Raw genomic sequence first — 19032 nt, 5'->3', positions numbered from 1 at the left:
ATTTTATATAAACAGTTGTCAGTTTTGAAATGATCACACACACACTCGTTATTCCGTATTAATGCATGATATGAAGTCTGTACCCATTTTAATACATGCAAAGGTTTAGTAGATCAAGTTAAATGTCTATAAAATGTGAAAAACAGGAAGATAGCCAATTACTTGAGTTTCAGTCTCACAGTTTGAGAATTGACACAGATTAAAAGCAGAAAGGAGGGAAGATCCTCTCATAAGATGTTAGACAGGATAAACAAAAAGGAACTGTTTTTTCCATTATTACTGTTTTTGTATTAACAAAGCAGGAGCAGTAGTGAAAGTATTTGCTTGGTTTGGCTGACGTGTCGAAACATTTTACTACCAAACGTTTTTACATTTGAAACTCCTCTTCATACGATAGCCTCACTATAGTCTTCTGAACGTTTTGTTTACAGCTTCAATAAGTGACAGCAAAATAACTGAAAACATCGATCCATAGGCGCTTCCACCGCTCGTGACAATAGCCTCAAACCTTCTTGGTCACATGATGGACTTCTGAGATGTGAGGAGGCTGGAAGACGTTTCAATGGCAAGGCCAGTTTATTCACACAGCACCAGTCAGACTGAAAAACAAACCAAAACATTAAATCAACATTGAAACTACATTTGGGAAAGACCCCGACATTATTTTGTTACTGTAGATGGTAAAATGTTAATACTTAATTATGATTATGTTGAAAATGTTTGTAGATAATCTTTCAGTCTGATATGAGTCTCAGAACTGTGTCACAGTATGGATGTAAATGACAGTATCATGTGAATGACAGTTTAAGGAGTTGCTGCTTTTCTTGGTTTGAGGACATTTTCCAGTGCATCATAATATTATCTCGTGTGTCATTTCAAACTGAATCTCCTTAGCCTTCAGTCAGTCCTCCCTGGGAATCTGTCACATAATTACTGGAGCAATTTTAGCTCCTTTGGTGTTCTACTGATCCCCACGTCGGTCACACAGCTGGCATTGTGTACGTACGTGATCAGCTGATTGCCCCGAGGAGACCAACCGCCGGGCAGTGAGAAAAGCCACCATACCAGAGGCGTCACAGAGGAGACGGTGAGGCTGCAGAGGTGTTCATGGGAGGATTAAGAGAAGCAGATTCACACCCTGCATCCCAAGTTATTACGGGAAATGTAAGATCCTTGGCAAATAGAATTGATGAACTGTAAAGCGCTCACCAGGATGCAGAGGGAGTACAGAGTGCAGTGTTATGTGCTTCACCGAAACATGGCTACATGAACTGATGCCTGATTCCAACATTCCTCACTGTACGACCACACAGAGATTTTCCACTGGAAAGAACCAGGTTGTAGTTCACAGCAGGACTAGATTTAGCACCAGTTCTTCCTCTTTCCACCACCAAAACCAGTTCTTAACAGGAGCTAGCCTGGTGCTACGCTGGCTGCACTTCTTTCCTGGGCCAGAGAGGAACCCGGCTGGAGCCTGACACGTCATCACGTGGGGGCGGAGTTATTGCTGGAGTTTTCACTTAAGGCGGAAGAGAGGTTGAACTGGCTTTCTGAAAGCTACAATGAACACGGAGTGGTTATAGAGAAAAAAATAAAAAATAACGTGTGGGAACAATGTAATAAGCCACTTCCTGAAGTTAATAATGGGAGGGAATGAGGTAATTTAATCCGTGATAACGGCGCCGTGGCTCTGGAGATGCAGAGCTCCTCCACTGTTCTCTCAGCTGCGTGAGATATAGAATTTAGAAGCAGTTTTCCGTTGTTTTCACGCTTCTCATTGTAACTCACTTCACTTTCATGTCCTGTTTATCGTTCTGACCGCAGGCTGAGCTGCTGCAGCCGCTGTGCAATGCAGGGTGTGGCTGCAGGGGGCGCTCTGCTACGAGACGCTTCAATATTCATTTCTAACAGAACTTTATAATGAAGTGATACTTTTGGTTCATCAGCAACTAAAAACCAAACTACATTCTACTGTAAATGAAAGCTGGATTTTTTTAACCATAAAATGAGTCTTTTTATGGCTTCATGTGAAAGAACTTTAATCAGCGTGTGTTTACGTAGGTTTCCATTATAAACGGCTGTAGAGCTGCGTTCTATCATTCTACACCTCCATTCCTTCTCATGTTGAAGCTTTTGATTCAGACAATCCAGAAATAAAGTGAAAGGAGCAGAAATTCACGATGTAATGTCCAAATCTTGAAAAATAAGCTCCAAGCTCATTCACAACTTTTTGTTTTTCTCTCTCTGGCCACTAGGGGCTCCAGACTAAAACAAGACAGACAACAAAACACCAATAGAGCGACGAGGAGACTCAATGTTTTCTGTCTCTTTGGTCTGAATCCGAGGTTCAGGACAGACTAGATGGAGAGACCTGGACTAAACCATGAGTACAGTCTGTCTCCTTGTTCTTCTATGAGCACTGTCAGTGCTGATCGTGAGATCAGTGACGTGACGTACCATGTTTTGGAGTGACGTAATGACGTGGTTCTGTTAACGGTGGAAAAAGAACCGGTTCTTTGGCGGTGCTCATTTAAGAACCGGCCCTGAACTAGAACCTGGTTCTTTCTGGTAGAAAAGCCCTAACAGAGATACCACCACCAGTGGCAAGAGGAAAGGAGGGCGACTTGGTGTTCTTGTGAACTCCAGGTGGTGTAACCCCAGGCATCTGTCAAAGTTCACGTCTGCAGCTCATCGAGCTCAGTGCCGTCGAACTTCACCCACAAGCTGAGAAAGAACAAGGCCAGAGACATATGGAGGTTTATGAGGCCGATCAGTGGCTTCCAAAGAAGGCTGGGGGTACGACTGGGGGGTGGCACAACGGACGAAGGAGTTAAATCAGTTTCTGCAGACAGAATTCTGGCACATCAGACAAGTGAAAGAGCAGCTTCATCCACAGGCTCAACCAGCTCCACTGTTTAAAGGAATGCTACAGGAAATTGTTCCTTCCTCGCGCCATCAGACGCTACAATTCATTAACTTCTTTGACTTATTGAAGCACAATAATGCTTCCAACACTGCAAAATATTCACAAACCATATTTATGTGTTTATGGTCAAGTGTTATGTGAACGTGCCTATATCACACATAGTGTTTAGGTTTTAACTCGTTGAAATATTTAAAATATAGATCATCACCTTTAGTCTCAGTTTGAATATGCTTTTTTGTATTATATTTGTATATGTGTATTGTATTCTGTGCCTGGCTGCTGAGACACTTTGGTGTTAACCGCTCATATTTGGCTTGACCACAAAAGTTTTGTGCTTCTGAAAATGGGAACAAACTTAACAGACATTAATGATGAGCCTGTTTATTGTTTTATTATAATTGGATGTTTGTATATTTTGCCAATATTCAAATTAATTATTACATTAAGGAGTAGTATTTTTAAGAAACAAAAACATTGTTTAATTCACTACATTGAATATTGTGTTAATACCTAAATAATGCTACATTTCTTGAAAATAATAGCTTTTTTAACAGGTTTTGTACATTTTGCTGTTAAATAATAGATATAGTGGATAGGATAGTCCTCATAATCCTTCACTGAGGTTGTAACAGTCTCTCAATCATGGTTGTAAACAATATTTGGCAGTTTTATTTCACTTTTGTAATTGTATTACAAAATTGGCTTTATTACATTAAAAACAGGCAAAATTACTACATTTTGGTTGCTACAGCGTGGAAGGAACTTTTTCATGTGGCTCCCCTTGACATGTATTAGTATAATTTATTATAACATTTCTTTTTTAATGCACATCAAAGTTTGACTTTGTCACTAATCATTTCTGACTTCTTGCATTATTGTTATTTTAATATTAAGATAGAATTTTGATTCATTTGCTATAATGCTTCCATAGATTTGTTAAATATGTCCAGCAACATGTGGAACTCCATGATATCACATTTTGTGTCATGCTTGTGGAGGCTCAGTGATTTGTTTCCAGCAGCCCGTGGTGCTGGACAGCGTCTCCTCGTCTCATCTGTCCACTCTGATGTCCCAGTGGAGCAGCATTTTCACGTGTTGGTTTTATCAATACAACATACATTTGCTAATGTCTTTCCATTTACAGGTTACATTAAAAGCTCAAGACTTTTATCCCCAAATTTTCTTGCAGGCCTGAGATTGTTTTCGATATTCTATATCTTTTACACACATTTTATCCAAGGTAGGGTCGTGAGGAGCTGGAGCGATTCAAGCTGACAAAGTGTGACAAACCAGAGTTACCCTCATTAAAAGTTTAAGAAGGTGACTGAAAGAGCAACTGGTTGTCAGCTGGTATGTAATGTGATAGACTTAAAGGTTTTGTTTGTTGAGAGAAAGACGACTTGCCCAGAAAGTTCCCAATGTACAACTGTGGGATTCAACGTGGAAGCTGGAAAGGCTTTAAGGGTCGATACCAGCGCGTGCCGTTCACTGGATGTTTGTCTGTCTGACCACATATGTCTTTGTGTGTGGCGTGTAACATGTACTGGTGCTGTGTTTGTCTTTTTCCCCCTTTACCCATCAACCAGGTGCTTGGAGGGATTCACTGGGCACCGATGTGAACAAGCTGTGCTTAAGAAAGTCTCAGACCCAAAACGTATGTGAACACAACTGTATCCAATCCCACGTGTCATCGCTGGTGTTTCACCCCCGCCGCCATGTCCTCTCAAAAACTAATCCTTGAGAACCCAGGCTTCTCTAAGAGATCAAGGTTGAAGTGTGACTTTAGGCCTTCAACGGGCTCTAAAGATTCAAGCACAGTCCCCTCCGTTAAATACGGCACTGAATCTTGCATGGACATCACAACTCATCATCTCACCCCATCCGTATTGTCCCCAGCGGTGAATTACTTCCACCTCATCGTAACTGAGTGTGTCTTATCTGATGGTAAGGCTCAGCGTCACCACCTGTTGAATACCACTGGACCGTGTTCCAGGTGATTCAGTGGTGGAGCGACTAGCATGCAGTCAAAACTAAACTAAACATCTGGACGACCTAAAGGATGTCTGGTTTTGCAGCAGCTGCAGGAGTAACTCTCTGAACTCTCTTTTTGACATGCTGTATGCCATCCTGCCTGGATTTATTACTTCACCAATCCAGGACTATTCCTGAACCTGCTCATGCAACTTTCAGTGTGTCCCGAAGAGAGTTTACAAAGCAGCTCCACAGAGGGGGCTGTGCAAAATATTACAGTCATGGAGACCCTGAATTAGAGCTCAGTCCACTTGATGGTGAAGGTCTGAGATGTAACGGTGCTCAGACTCAAGACTTTCAAACTTTTTGGCCCTCGCTCTGAACACCAGTGGTGACTGTTGGGGTTTTTGCACAGCTCTGGTACTAATACCCTGTCTATTGTCTGTTTCTTGTGTTTTCTACTCAGGTGTCCAAATGAATTTACTGGTGATCGCTGCCAAAACTATGTAATGGCCAGCTTTTACAGTATGTCAATATATTTTCTTCTCCCTTCACCATTCATTCTGGGCATGCTTGACTAACACCTTGTGCCTGATATACTCCTTCCATTTATGTTGTCATTATTTTGCATGGATTGTCTTCTATCTCAAATCTTCTAAAAGTTCTGAAAATGTATGCAAGCTTTTAAACTTGAGGTTCAACAAATGTTTGAATGTCATATGCAGTCAGTGACAGCCATAATATGAAAAGCATACTGATCATATACAGCTTATTATTTCCATTCACTTCAATTTTCCAATTCCCATGAGGCAATTGCATCACCTATGCAGATTCATAAATGGCAAGACCCTCAGATTTGTATTTTGGTCAAATAAACACTGTAGACACTGTTAAACACTGCTCAGCTGTGAGGCCACATGTGACTCTTTAGCCCCTCTGAAGTGGCTTTCTAAGCTGGCAAAAGGTTTTTATCATGTTTCCACTCAAGAGTCATTTTCAAAAGCACTTTTAGGTCCTGGGTGAGATGGTCTAAAATGTAACATTTATTTATACTACACTGCTCAACAAAATAAAGTGAACACTAAAATAACACATCCAAGATTTCAATTAACAAAATATTGAAGTTGAAAGTCTTTATTCAATATATAGTAGAGTGCATTGAGAACAAGGTTCTCCTGAGGGACGGCCTCCCAGACTGAGATCAAAGCATCAGGAACTGCTGGACAGTCTGTGGTCAACGGGTGGTTGGTGGCCGGAACCAGACATGATGTCCACATGTCCTCCATTGGACTGAGGTCTGGGGGACGGGCCGGCCAGTCCAGAGCATCAACACCTTCATCATGAAGAACTGTTGACACACTTCAGCCACATGAGGCCTGGTTGTCCTGCTTCAGGAGGAACCCAGGTTCCACTGCACCAGCTTCTGGTCTCACATTGGGTCTGAGGTTCTCATCCTGGTTCCTAATGGCAGTCAAGGTTCCTCTGGCTAGAACATGGAGGGCTGTGGGCCGTCCAATGAAATGCCTCCCCACACCATTACTGACAAATTGCTCCTGCTGGAGGACGTTCCTGCAGCAGAACGTTCTCCACGGCTCCTGCTGGAGGACGTTCCTGCAGCAGAACGTTCTCCCCGGCTCCTGCTGGAGGACGTTCCTGCAGCAGAACGTTCTCCATGGCTCCTGCTGGAGGACGTTCCTGCAGCAGAACGTTCTCCCCGGCTCCTGCTGGAGGATGTTCCTGCAGCAGAACGTTCTCCACGGCTCCTGCTGGAGGATGTTCCTGCAGCAGAACGTTCTCCCCGGCTCCTGCTGGAGGATGTTCCTGCAGCAGAACGTTCTCCCCGGCTCCTGCTGGAGGATGTTCCTGCAGCAGAACGTTCTCCACTGTGCTGGAGGACGTTGCTGCAGCAGAACGTTCTCCATGGCTCCTGCTGGAGGATGTTCCTGCAGCAGAACGTTCTCCACGGCTCCTACTGGAGGATGTTCCTGCATCAGAACGTTCTCCACGGCGTCTCCAGACTCTGTCATGTCTGTCACATGGTCTCAGTGTGAACCTGATGAGAGACATCAGTGAAGAGCTCAGGTCACCAATGGCCACTCTGTTCTCTGGCAAACACCAATGGCCCTGCAGGTTGTAAGAACAGCCCCCACTTGTGGACGTGGGCCCTCATAGCACCCTGGTGAAGTCTGTTTCTGACAGTTTGAGCAGAAACATGAACATCAGTGGCCTGCTGGAGGTCATTCTGCAGGTCTGGGACGTCATTATGGAGCAGTCAACGTGGGACCAGCGTGGTTGACATTTGTTCAGGCATCCAAGCAAAGCTGTGAGCCTCCATTCACTGTGACACATGCAGCACTCGTGTCACTATGCCATAGGCAACTGAAGCCACTGGACCAGTTCTGGGCTCAAATAGAGTGAGGAAAACCAAAAACAGAGCAGAGATGACTAATGAAAGAACAAGCCGGCAGTTGACTTCAGAACTAAGACACAGAATATATACACCAAGTAGAATAAACAATCACATTGAAATAATAAATCCTTTTTTCTGTATAGGGTTTTGATTGAGGAATATATACCCTGAATACACTCAGATTATTTACAAATTAAGTTTAATCTAATTCCTAGTTTAGTATTGGATGAGATCTAATGTAAATTCTAATTTATTTTGGATAGGACCAGTTCTTTAAATTCACAATTACAAGGGAATTGTAATGCTTAGTTGCGATATTATTTATTGAGTTAACTTTTCATTGGAAAAGTTAAATACCGTTGAATTACCCTTTGATGAGTTACTTTGCATGAAGTCTTTACCTTTTGATTAATTGTACAGAACACAATTAAAATGTACATTCCCCAACAATCACATCACAGTGCAACACTAACCTCTTTCCAGAAGACCTTAATGATGTCACAGTTGAGTAATCCAGCAATGGTGTCGTCCTTTAAGGATAATCCAGGTCCTCATGAATCTTTGGATCAGGCTTGCCGTTCCAGGTCATGTGTATAGTGTGCTAGGACTTCAGCCACGAGTCGTCTGCAGCCCCCACCGTGTCCAGAAGTTCTCCCGGACGGGACACAAAACCTCACCTGCACAATAACAAAACAAAGCAATAACATTTCTCTTTTAACAATTTATCACCTGTACATCAGCTCCAAAGTAAACATCATTAATTTAATGGCAGATGTAAAATAGCGCCGTAGCATCTGCCCCACTTGGCAGGCATCCACACTCAATGAACTAATTAAGGAAAAACAAAAACCCAAACAAAGAAATATGAAACTCCCCAAAACCATGTCACTTAAGCTCTCCGTTACAGGAAGAGTGTGGAGATGATCCATGACTTTGGAAGATGAGTTTCAACTCCTTTTATCATTATTTTCACCCGTTTCTAACTGTGCTTCTCTACTGTTCTGCCAGTTCACACGGAAGAGGAGTTTTTTTTTTAATCTTAGACCAGAATTAGCATGAAAACTCTTAAAAATATTACTTAATTGATCTTTATTCTTACACACTGTAAAATAACAAATACATGAAATGTCTTGTAACGTAGATAGTTTTTATGAATAAATTAATTATTTATCCAAATTATTCAGAATTATTTTTTTCACGTTCAATAACTGTTTATACTGAGTTACACACAGCTTAGAAAACGTTTTCATCCCGAACTACACCGTCCACACCTCGAGATGTGGACGGCATGAGCCGGGGTTTTAGAATTTCCCCACTCTGGGACCCGTGTTGAAAACCCCCAGAACAAACGATGAGTGAGGAGAGGCTCAGGCTCTTACATTATTGATATGGGTCTGATAGACCACCCACTTACATTTTCATCCCATCTAGTCTCGTCAACGAGAACTCACACACGTCTTGATATGTTAACAAAGAGCCACGTTTAAATGGTCACCGTCTCATTATTGTCATGGAAAGAAGGGGACAGGAACTCATCAACCAAATCATTTCATTATCGTCATCGTTGACAAAAACAACACTGGAGCAGGAACCTCCTGGAACTAAACAGCAATAAAAACAGCTCCAAATCCACCCTCACCAAATCACAACACAGCCCAGCTCCACCCATCATCGTTGAGGAATTCCGTCCGAATACTCCCTCCCTTCTCCTCTCCTGTCCACTTTACCTAAAGCCTGTGGATGATGTCACCAGAACAAGGAAAGGCATTAGGACACTTCCTAAAGGAGTTGGTGAAAGGTGATGATGATGTTGTGACAGTAAGACCATATTTTCACTCCGTGGCATAATAATAATAATTAGACGGTGTCGAAGGTTATTCACATCTGCCGTGGTGACGAAAACACACATTTCTACCACTTTCTCCTGTGGCTCTAACTGCTGATATAAACTCAAATATCACAAGGTTTGAATTGGAGGAAAGGAAAAGAGGCTGCCAGGTTATGAGGAACAAAAGTGAGATGGCAGCCAGATGAATAAATAACCAATCAAACTGAGAAACGCCTGCACAAAAACTTGACTGTGTTCGTTTAACAAGACCCGTATAGCCTTCATAGTTGGGATCTGGGTTTTAGCTTATTTAAAGTTGTTCAAGGTGTGGCGAGATCAATGTATTGTTGTACTTACACTTCCGATAATGCCACCTGGGGAATTTCACCCCTGGAAATACGAACTACAGTTTATAATATTAGGGTCACACAAGGTCAATGATACCACGGGGCGAAATGGTTCCAATTAAAACAAAGTTTTATTTCTCAATTAATGCAAAAAAGTAAAAAGATCTACACACCAGTTAACCACAGGCTAAAAACCAAATGGTCGAGGGGAGCGGGAGTAGGTCAGAGCTGGGGCTTACCATGCGGCAGGGCAACCAAAGAAACAGGGGTCCTCAACTGAAAAATAATACTCACTCACACACACGCAAACTAAAAGTAAAAGGCTGCACCACCACCAGGGAGTAAACTGCCACATTCAGCCCACAGAACCTGAAGACAAGGAAACACACATTAAAAAACTCGTCCAGGTGTTTATAGAAACTGGTGTGGACTAAACACAATTCATCAGGACATTCAAATGACAAGAAAAGAAATGATTGAGGACATTAACGAAAAACAAATTTGATGAAATAAAAAAAAAAAAAATTCACACACAAGAAAAGAACCTAACAGAAATCGACAAGACCAGCTTAAAATGCTAGTGACCCCACGGCCCCGGCACGGCCCTTGACCAGGCAGCACTCTCCTGCACCGGGTCCAGACCCAGTCAGCTCAGGTACTGGACACATGGAAGAAACACAGAAAACCAAACCAATGACAGGATGGAATCAATGAATCAAACAAATCGATGAAAATATTCAAAATAACAGAAATCAAAATTGAACCATTGAATAAATAAAAATAATTAAAGGGTTCATGATATCCAGCAGCTCAGAAGAACCAACACAGCAGCAGGTTTGACACTAACCTGACCCGCTACACAACACAAACATAAAGTTAAGGAAAAAACTAAGCTCAATGACAGTACAAACTAAATAATAATAAACTCAGATGACAGTACAAAACTAAATACATACTGTATGCAGTGATCCCTCAGCCGCCAGAGGTTCTGATCCTTAACCACACACCTGGAAGCAGTGCTCACATTTAGCAGCTGAACTGGGCTACAGTGACGGGGAGACAGTGTGCAGAAGCTGCACATGAACAGGCAGCAGTAATGCAGCTCAGGGCTTTATAAGACAGAACACTTACTCTCCCCTCACTTACTTGTGGAAGGGAGAGTGTGCACCGTGACGGGGATCCGGTACAGGGCAGAAGCTGCTCGTTGCCCATATCACCTATCGGAACACGAGAGGCGTGGCAGAGACGTGTGCCACTGGCACAGTCCGGATTTTAAAGGGCACTGGGCACTGCCCAGCCACCCCAGCACCTACCCTGCTCACTGTGCCCTTCGGGGCCTGTAGCAGTTAGCACCTTCTGCTAACTATGGTTGGCTGGTTCTGCAGGCTGAATAGAAGAAGACCAAGTTGATGAGTAAGGAGACATCTTTCTTTACAGCCCCCTGGTTGTTGAGCTGGTCGCTCAGGTCTGTGATGGTTTTCCTGCTAGTTGAGGAAAACACAAAGAAGTTCTGTGAGGCGTCGTTTCCCTGGTCCGTCCTGGAGGAACCGGTTGGTGTCCCTTGGTTGATGGGAGATCAGACTCTGGGTGCTGGTCTCTGGATCAGGTGAAGGTCTGACCCTCGTGGTGGGTCAGCAGAGGAGTTGAGAAGTGGAGGCCCCTGGTTGCAGGCCTCTGGTGTTAGCTGTGTGCTAACGCTGGGTGAGCTGCCTCCAGCAACCCACCTCCATCAAAGAACAGGAGCAAAAGCTTTATGAGAGAATCTCTGCAAATTATAAGGAATCAACAGTCACCTTAGCAGAAACGCTATGCAGTGCACTTAAGTGCTGCCTTTGTGCACTTGCAGCATCCAGTGCACCACTTTTCTCAGCCACAGTGGGTCAACTCGCAGGAGTTTGCTCCTTCCGGGATAGTGGTCCACAGAGGCTGCCACCAAGATGTGTCCTTTGTCCAGACCCAGTCAGATGGATTCAGCAGCTCATGTTTTGAAACTAATGACTGGTTCCAGATGCTGGCCTGGTAGCGGGCACGCTTAATGTGCTGCTTGATGTGCTGCTTGAGTGTGAGGAATGTTCTCCAGAGCTCTGGCACTGTGTGCAAAGACCTGTTTCCTGGCCTCATTTACCTCCGTGATGTCAATGGTTTGATCAAACATGAGCACCACATCCTCTCTACTAGTGACATTGACTCCTCGCTGACCTCAGATGGCATGCCTTGAAGTTCACTGAATGATAAGTCACCTCTGGGAAAGCCTTCCATGTTTCCCATGCAGTCTTCTTTCCTCTGCCAGAGAACGCTGACAGTACCCAGTACCCCAGTAACCCACATGAAGCCACAGCCACTACCAGCACATCAGTGTCAACTGTGTGAATGGCCACCTTCTTGCATCCTTTCAGAACAGCATCTGCCTCATGTAGAAGTAGGCGTGTGTCAGCCTCCTCGTGTGAACATGGGGCAAGGCTGGTCAGGTCCAACTCGGCAGGAGAGCTGACAACATCACTTCCATGTGTTGTATACAGTTCCTTGCCATATTCTTGTGGATGATAAGTGGTTTCTGCTGACAGGAAACCAAACAATTCAGTTTTGTTCCAATCTACACGAAGGAACTCCTTCCAGTTCTTTGGCATTACAGCATCTGCCAGTGCAGCATCCATAACATCCTTGGTGTCAGTGACAAGCAGATCCTGACTGCTTTCTAGGAATGGATTTCCCATCTCTTCCAGCACAGTCACAAGAGTTCTGACCTTCTTTTGAAAGGCTGCTTGCACTCCAGGATGCTGGTCACGGTGAAGCCCACACAAGCCAAAACAATATTTTTTCTCTCCGGCATTCTCACAAAATAAATTGCGTCTTCGCGTCACCATAAACACAGCTCAATGTGATGCCTAAGGGCATGTAGTACATATGCCAGGCCTTCAGGGGCGCTGTGACTCACGAAATACACCAAAATGTCAAAAAAAAAGGCAGAGAGATCATAGAAATATCGAAGCTGACTCCTGCTCATACACTTCTGTATAAGTCTGAGTTGTATAGGTCTATGCTCCTCCTCCTGGTCAAACCAAGGCATCAGTAGCTTGTGCAGCTCGATCTGGAGCATGTAGTCCGCGATTGTTATGGTTATTTGGTGACATTGCAGACTGCAGACGGGGCAGAATGGGGCACAAATGTGCACCATCTTTGCCATCCACACCTCAAAGCTGAGCTGGGGATTTAGAATTTCCACAATCTGGAACCTGTGTTGAAAAAACAAACAAACGTGTGGATGATTGTCCAAAAACGGTACATTTACATGAAACGGCGTTCTTGTGTGGATGGCTCCTAAGTATCTCAGGGTCTTAATTGCAAGTGACGAGAGGAGGGATGGTGGTATCGGCAACAGGTTCAGACAGGCGGCTGCAGTAATGCAGTCACTGTACCGGACCATTGTGGTGAAGAGGGAGCTGCGCTATGGAGCAAAGCTCTGGTTTGTTTGGTTGGTCCCTGGTCGTCTCCCTTCAGACGTCTTCCAGGCAAGTCTAAGTGAGGCCCTGAGGTCGGCCCAGGACTCCCTGGAAAGATCATTTCTCTGGTTTGGTCTGGGAGCGGCTCGGGGTCCATCCAGGAGAGCTGGAGGAAGTTGTGGGGGACGGGGATGTCTGGGGCCTCTACTACGACACTGGATTTTGCCTTATCAAGATAACTTCAATGACTAATAATGGCTTTTCCGTACTACGACGCTTGTTCACTTCTTACCAAGATAAACCACCCCAGTAACAAACTCTGAATGTCTCGCCTGCTCCCGAGCAGATTACGCTCTGGATAAGATCACAGTGAGAGTAAAGCTCTGCCTTCTGACCAATCAAATCTCTTGGAAAGGATGTTTTTATTCTTGACTTGTCCCAAGTCTGTTTTTCTCCAGGAGGGTTGATCTGGAATAATGAAGTTAATAATAATGGTCACACTGACAGAACTGCAGAAACGTGAATTTATTGAACTTGTGCAGTCGCGGTGTTGAATTCATGTTCCAACACAAAACACACACACGGGGGAAACAAAACAACTGGATGTGAAATCTCAACTAAAAGAAGAGCAGTGAGAAAGTTAATTTTTAGCTTATGGTTGTCACATGCTCATCAGGAATAGCTATTGTTATATCAAACTAGAGACCAGGTCTTTATCTTTACCAGGTTTTTATTTTGACAAGGAATCTCAAGTGGATAAGTGAAGTTTAAAACTGACATTTATTTTAAAACAAATGTTAAAACTCAGTTTAATGTGAGTCTATTTGAATTTTGCATTTGCAACAGTAAAATGAGATCAAGTTCGAAACATTAATAATTAGTCCAGCATTTGCAGGCTTTCATTTAACAACTTGTCTGACTATTCACAGTTCTAACCTCGAGCAGTCAAAAACGAATGTTTTTTATTCTCTACTAATGACAACATGTTTAATTGCAGTGAAATACAGGAAGTCCAGCACTCAGACAATAGCTAATACTTGAAGATGAGATGAAGTAACATGAAGTAAATTGAAGTGTATTTGAGAGATGAACTGCAGTTTTACCTGGATTTTAAAAGACATTAAACCAGCCTTGATTACTGTAAATCCAATCCAATAAATTCACATTAAACCAAATAGACGGTTGCTTTGTGCTTTGATGGCAGATTTGAGATACCTGACATTTTTATAAATGTTTCTGTGTGTATATTGTGTTAATGTTTGATAGTGTGTTACTTCCTAACCCTGACTTATTCTTATTCTTACTTCAAACTGCATGTGAGAATGTGAACTTCAGCAAAAAAAAACAAAAAACAACAAAACCCCACTTTCTTTCCTTCCCTTTGTTTTGGTCACCTCTGCACTGACAGAACCTCTTGGGATTGAATTTATGGGTATGGACAATTTCTTCCTCTTGGTTTGCAGATGTAAAGCTCAAAGCCCAAAGCTGTTTCCTCTTATTTACCATGACCATCCGTACAAACACCTTACACATTAACAATAATTGCTTCTGATGATTTCGTATGTGTGATGCATCTGCAAACTAACAAATGTCCCATGTTGCTTTGTTTTATTGTGAAAGTGACAATGAAGAGGGGCTGTACTGATGTTGTATGTCTTCGTTCCTTGAATTTTCTGTTGCAACCTGTGCTCAGCATATCACTAAAGACCAACGTCACGCTCCATCCATCTTCTGCCATCTGCCTTCCTGTTTCCACCTCCGTCAGACATTACATTTCCAGTTGTTCCTAACAACAGTAGCACCTCTATAATCTTTGCCTTATCTCACTGCTCTCAAGGCAGGACGTGTGCTGTGGTTGTTGTTACCATAAATATATACAGTGTTTGTGTTCATGCACGACAGTACAAGAAGCTGTGAAACCTGGCTCACACAAAGACTGACTGAAGTGAATGAATCTGCAAAGGAAACTGTTTAATACAACTACGGAATATAGAATAGAAATATATACAAATATAATTTTCAACTTTGTTGGAATATAAATTTCAAAAATGAATTAAATTATGTTTCCGGGCAGTGTGCAGCCATGCTCTGCAAATTCAAAATGACTTGAGAGTTTTTAATTTCAAACAAATTGATTAAGTGCAATTATTTGGAAACACTGAGGATACCACCCATCCAGCCGTAACTATGTTATACCTCAGACTGCAATCAATTAGAGTAACATCCGATACTGCGGCCCTGAGGATCGGCAGATACTGATCCGATACCGATCAGGTTCTTTTTGTCACTCTAAAAGTTGTTAATGATACGTGATTGTAATCAGCTTGATACTGACGTCTAAAAACATCCTGTTTACTGAACAACAACTATTCTGATCCCTAAAGAAAGAAGGAAAACATGTGGCCACAACTGGAGTTATGTAACTGCTGTGGCTTTATTCAAACTTAAAGCTCACATCGCTTTTAACAGCATTTGTAAACAACAGACCAGCTGCACCATTCAAATGTTTGAAATACAATTAAAGTGCAGCTTGGTGCAAATATTTAAATTAAATTAAATAATTCCAGTGTATAAACAGAAAATTCACGTTCTGCTCCAATAAATAATTTAATGAATGAACATAAAATAATGGCATCCCCACTAGAATCAAGTAGGAAGAAGCAAGTTACACATGGTTTCTTCAGACACACAACAAAACAATAAAACTGTGGAGGTCTGGACTATGAAGTGTGATCAACAGACCCAGGATCTGTTTCCTGGTTGACTTATCGAGATGTGATCCTGATCACCGTGACTACCAAGCAGGTTATCAACTCTCTAGTTCAACCCAGACCTACATGTGCACGTGCACACGAAAGGGGCGGAGCTTGTAGCGTCTGACCAATCAGACACTGAGAAACCCTGCAGAGCAGCTTACAGATGACTGGTTAATGCTGATTTAGTGAGATTATATTAATTAATCAGCATTATAATGGGACGGCACTGTGATCACTCAGTTTCACTTTATTCCAGCAGAAAGGTGTCAGGATGAACTTCCTCTCTACTCTTCTTTTAGTTTAGATTCTCCTTCCAGTTGTTTGGAGTCTGAGTTTCTCATGTTAGAATATTAATTAATCACCGTGACGACAGGAGGAGTTCTGCTTCCATAAATTCATGTGTGTGCAGTTGTGTCAGGTGAGATCATTAAGCTCATTGTTCCAGATCAACCCTCATGGAGAAAAACAGACTTGGAACAAGTTAAAAAAAAAACATGTTTGCTGTCACTTATAACAACATTTAGACAAATAAGTTAAGATAGTGTGAGGCTGGACATAAAAATGCTGCAGTTATAGCAGTTATTACCTTATTTAGTAAATCTCTGAGAAGTTGAATTCTCATTGTAAAAACACTGAACATTTGATGCTAATTTCAATAATATCAGTCCAAAAAGAGAAACCGTGTGTCCAAATAAGCAATGAACACATTTGGCGAAATTATAGAGATAATTTTTTTCGTTGTATTTGTTTTGTTGGTTTAAAAAAAACCACACAATTTAAATGTTTAAATTATTTTTTTAACAATCGGCCCATTTTGCTCGACTTATCCAGGAAGCCTCTCCTACAACTGCTGAGCCTGCAACATCTAACGCTTGGTATTTGACCCCAGCCTCATCAGCTTGCTGTTTTGCACTGAATGAATGCGTGAATGAATGAATGATCCCTTTATTCATCTCGCAAACAGAGAAATTTACAATGGAAAAAAAGAGGGTAAAAACAGGAGGTAAGATGACGAGAAAAAAAGCAGAGCAGGTCCCACTATGGCCCTTACCAGTACAGTGTGAGAACAGTGGAACTACTCCTCAGCACGTATAGCACAATACAACACGTAACAGAACAACATACGAGCACATGTGGCGGCTGTGTGTGTGTGTGTGTGTGTGGGGGGGGGGGGTTGCAGCCAGCCGCTGGGGGGCGTCGCTACGTCTCCATTCTGCCACTTGGTGGGGAGGAGGTGGGCGGGGCGAGCCAAGGAAGACGGTGAGGGGAGGCCCAGACATTCCCGTCTGTCCAGACCAGTCCGGCCTCTGATGACCTGAGGCAGCCTTGAATAGTCCTGATTCAGAAAGACAAGGTTCCAGGTGGAGCGCGGTGAGACGATAGGAGGAGGGACGGAGCGTCCTTCTACCCAAGCATCGAGGAGAATGTTGATCAACAAACCAGCCAAGGCTACCGACTGTCTGGGAGTCAATTCTGAAAACACTTGTTCTTGATCCGGCCGAGCACAAATCCTCTGAGCCTTGAGTCCTCGGTCCTCTGCAGTGGAGCCAAGACGTCCCAATGTGGTGGACCTTCGCCTCCAGCCGAGCTGTCAACCTTTGAGCTGAGCTGTCGACTTCTCCAGTTGGATTCCATCCCCGCGTAGACGTTCAAAGTCGCATCCTGCTGGTTCGTTTATCACATGAGTCTGAGTGTTATGACTCTGCTCAGTGCACCAGAGATGCCTGGCAGCCCAAACAGAACAGCTGCCAGCGTCACACCAACTATGCGATAGATCAGAAAACCTGCCAGCTCCCATCAGCAGCTTAAATCCAATTGTGTAGACGTCTTCCATGTCTTCCACGGAAAGGCTGTACAGGCACACGATCCTCCAGCTCTCCCAGGAGTCCAACATGTATCCAGCAGCAAACGTTCCATCTGGACTGGCAGGCTCTCCTTTGTCCAGTCTTTTCCTTGAAAAAAATGTGGTTGATTGCATTGAGAGAGCAGCTGATCAATTCCATGTCAGTTTGGACAGAGGTGTAGAGAGGCTCCTACTGGATTCTGACCAATACAAGACAAGACAAGGAGCAGCAACCAGGACAGATAAGGGAGGGAGAGAGAAAAGAAGATATTGCACTGAATGTGATGTGCCTGGCGCAGATGATGATAATAACACATTTATAACATGTATTTCAGGTCCATGCTGTGACTTAGACATTGACAATAGAGGATTCTGATCCCATACAGTTAATTCTACAATAGAATCCTATCTGTTCTTCATTTTTTTTGTTTCTCCACATTCTCAACATCCATTACAATGCATACAGAGATTCATTGAGATGTAACCATAAATCTAACAAGTTCTTTAATCCCCCAGTCCTGTTGTATTTCCGTGGCTGATCTCTCATAGAGTTGTGACCTTCTTCCTCTAACTCTAAAACCTTCATCATCTATGTTGCAACATTACAGTGCTGTTGCCAGTGCTATTTTTCAAGATTAGACCATTTTTCCAGCCTTCTATAGGACCTTGTTTCTATCACTGCATTCAAAATAAAAACAAACATTTTTATAAGTCGAATAAAATTGACCACTTTAGACCTTTGGTATACTGTCTTTTTGCAGTTGTCCATCGAGCCATCATACCTCTGGATACAGGACAATCCCTAATTTGTATTAAATATTAATTAACACAAAATATATCATCACTTCAATGTAATTAAACATGACACTGCAGCAATTAAAGGATTTTGGAAATGCAACTTTGAAAGTGTGTTGGTACAACAGAAAGTTCAGGGATGGATTTTCAGTGTGTAGGTCAATTGGCTCAGACTTTAATAATCCCAAATGGGGAAATTCTTCTCCGCCTGCATTTAGTCATCCTACAGTCTCGCACAGAGGTCCCCAACCCTGGTCCTGGAGGGCCCCTGTCCTGCAGGGTTTAGTTCTCTCCCTGCTCAACACACCTGATTGTAATGAGGGACTTGTTATTGGTGATGACATCATCATTAGATTCAGGTCTGCTGAAGCAAGGAGAGACTAGAACATGGAGGACAGGGGCCCTGGAGGACCGGAGTGGTGCTCCCCTGGTCTCAGAGCAGTGAGCTGCCTTTACAGCACTTGGGGAGCGGGTGAAACGAGGGGCAGTGCTCTGGGGCCCACAGTCACAACCCGTCAGCTGTGGGAATTGAACCAATGACATTGGGATCTACCTGGAGGCCACCACTGCTCTCAGTTATACAACAGCGCTGGTTGTGCTTCCATTGCCCTTGGCTAATGTAACATGTCCCAGGAAGCACACCGTCTATGTATCACAGCATAAAGAACGCGAGACAGAATTCGAGGCAGGGTCACATAATCATCTGCTCAAAGAAA

At 43.1% G+C, this 19032-nt stretch overlaps 1 protein-coding gene across 1 annotated transcript in view; it reads left to right on the top strand.

The window, feature by feature from the left end:
- nrg1 (neuregulin 1) overlaps positions 1-19032 on the top strand; it is a 62815-nt gene that overhangs the window by 29261 nt on the left and 14522 nt on the right. Inside the window, 2 exon segments of the mRNA XM_080510305.1 lie at positions 5364-5422; positions 14331-14354. Of these exon segments, the coding sequence (XP_080366431.1) occupies positions 5364-5422; positions 14331-14354 (83 nt within the window).

The sequence above is a fragment of the Blennius ocellaris genome, assembly GCF_963422515.1.
Source record: "Blennius ocellaris genome assembly, chromosome: 15".
Taxonomy (NCBI): domain Eukaryota; kingdom Metazoa; phylum Chordata; class Actinopteri; order Blenniiformes; family Blenniidae; genus Blennius; species Blennius ocellaris.
Note: the sequence above shows the minus strand (reverse complement) of the source record. Positions and strands in the feature narration are given on the sequence as shown.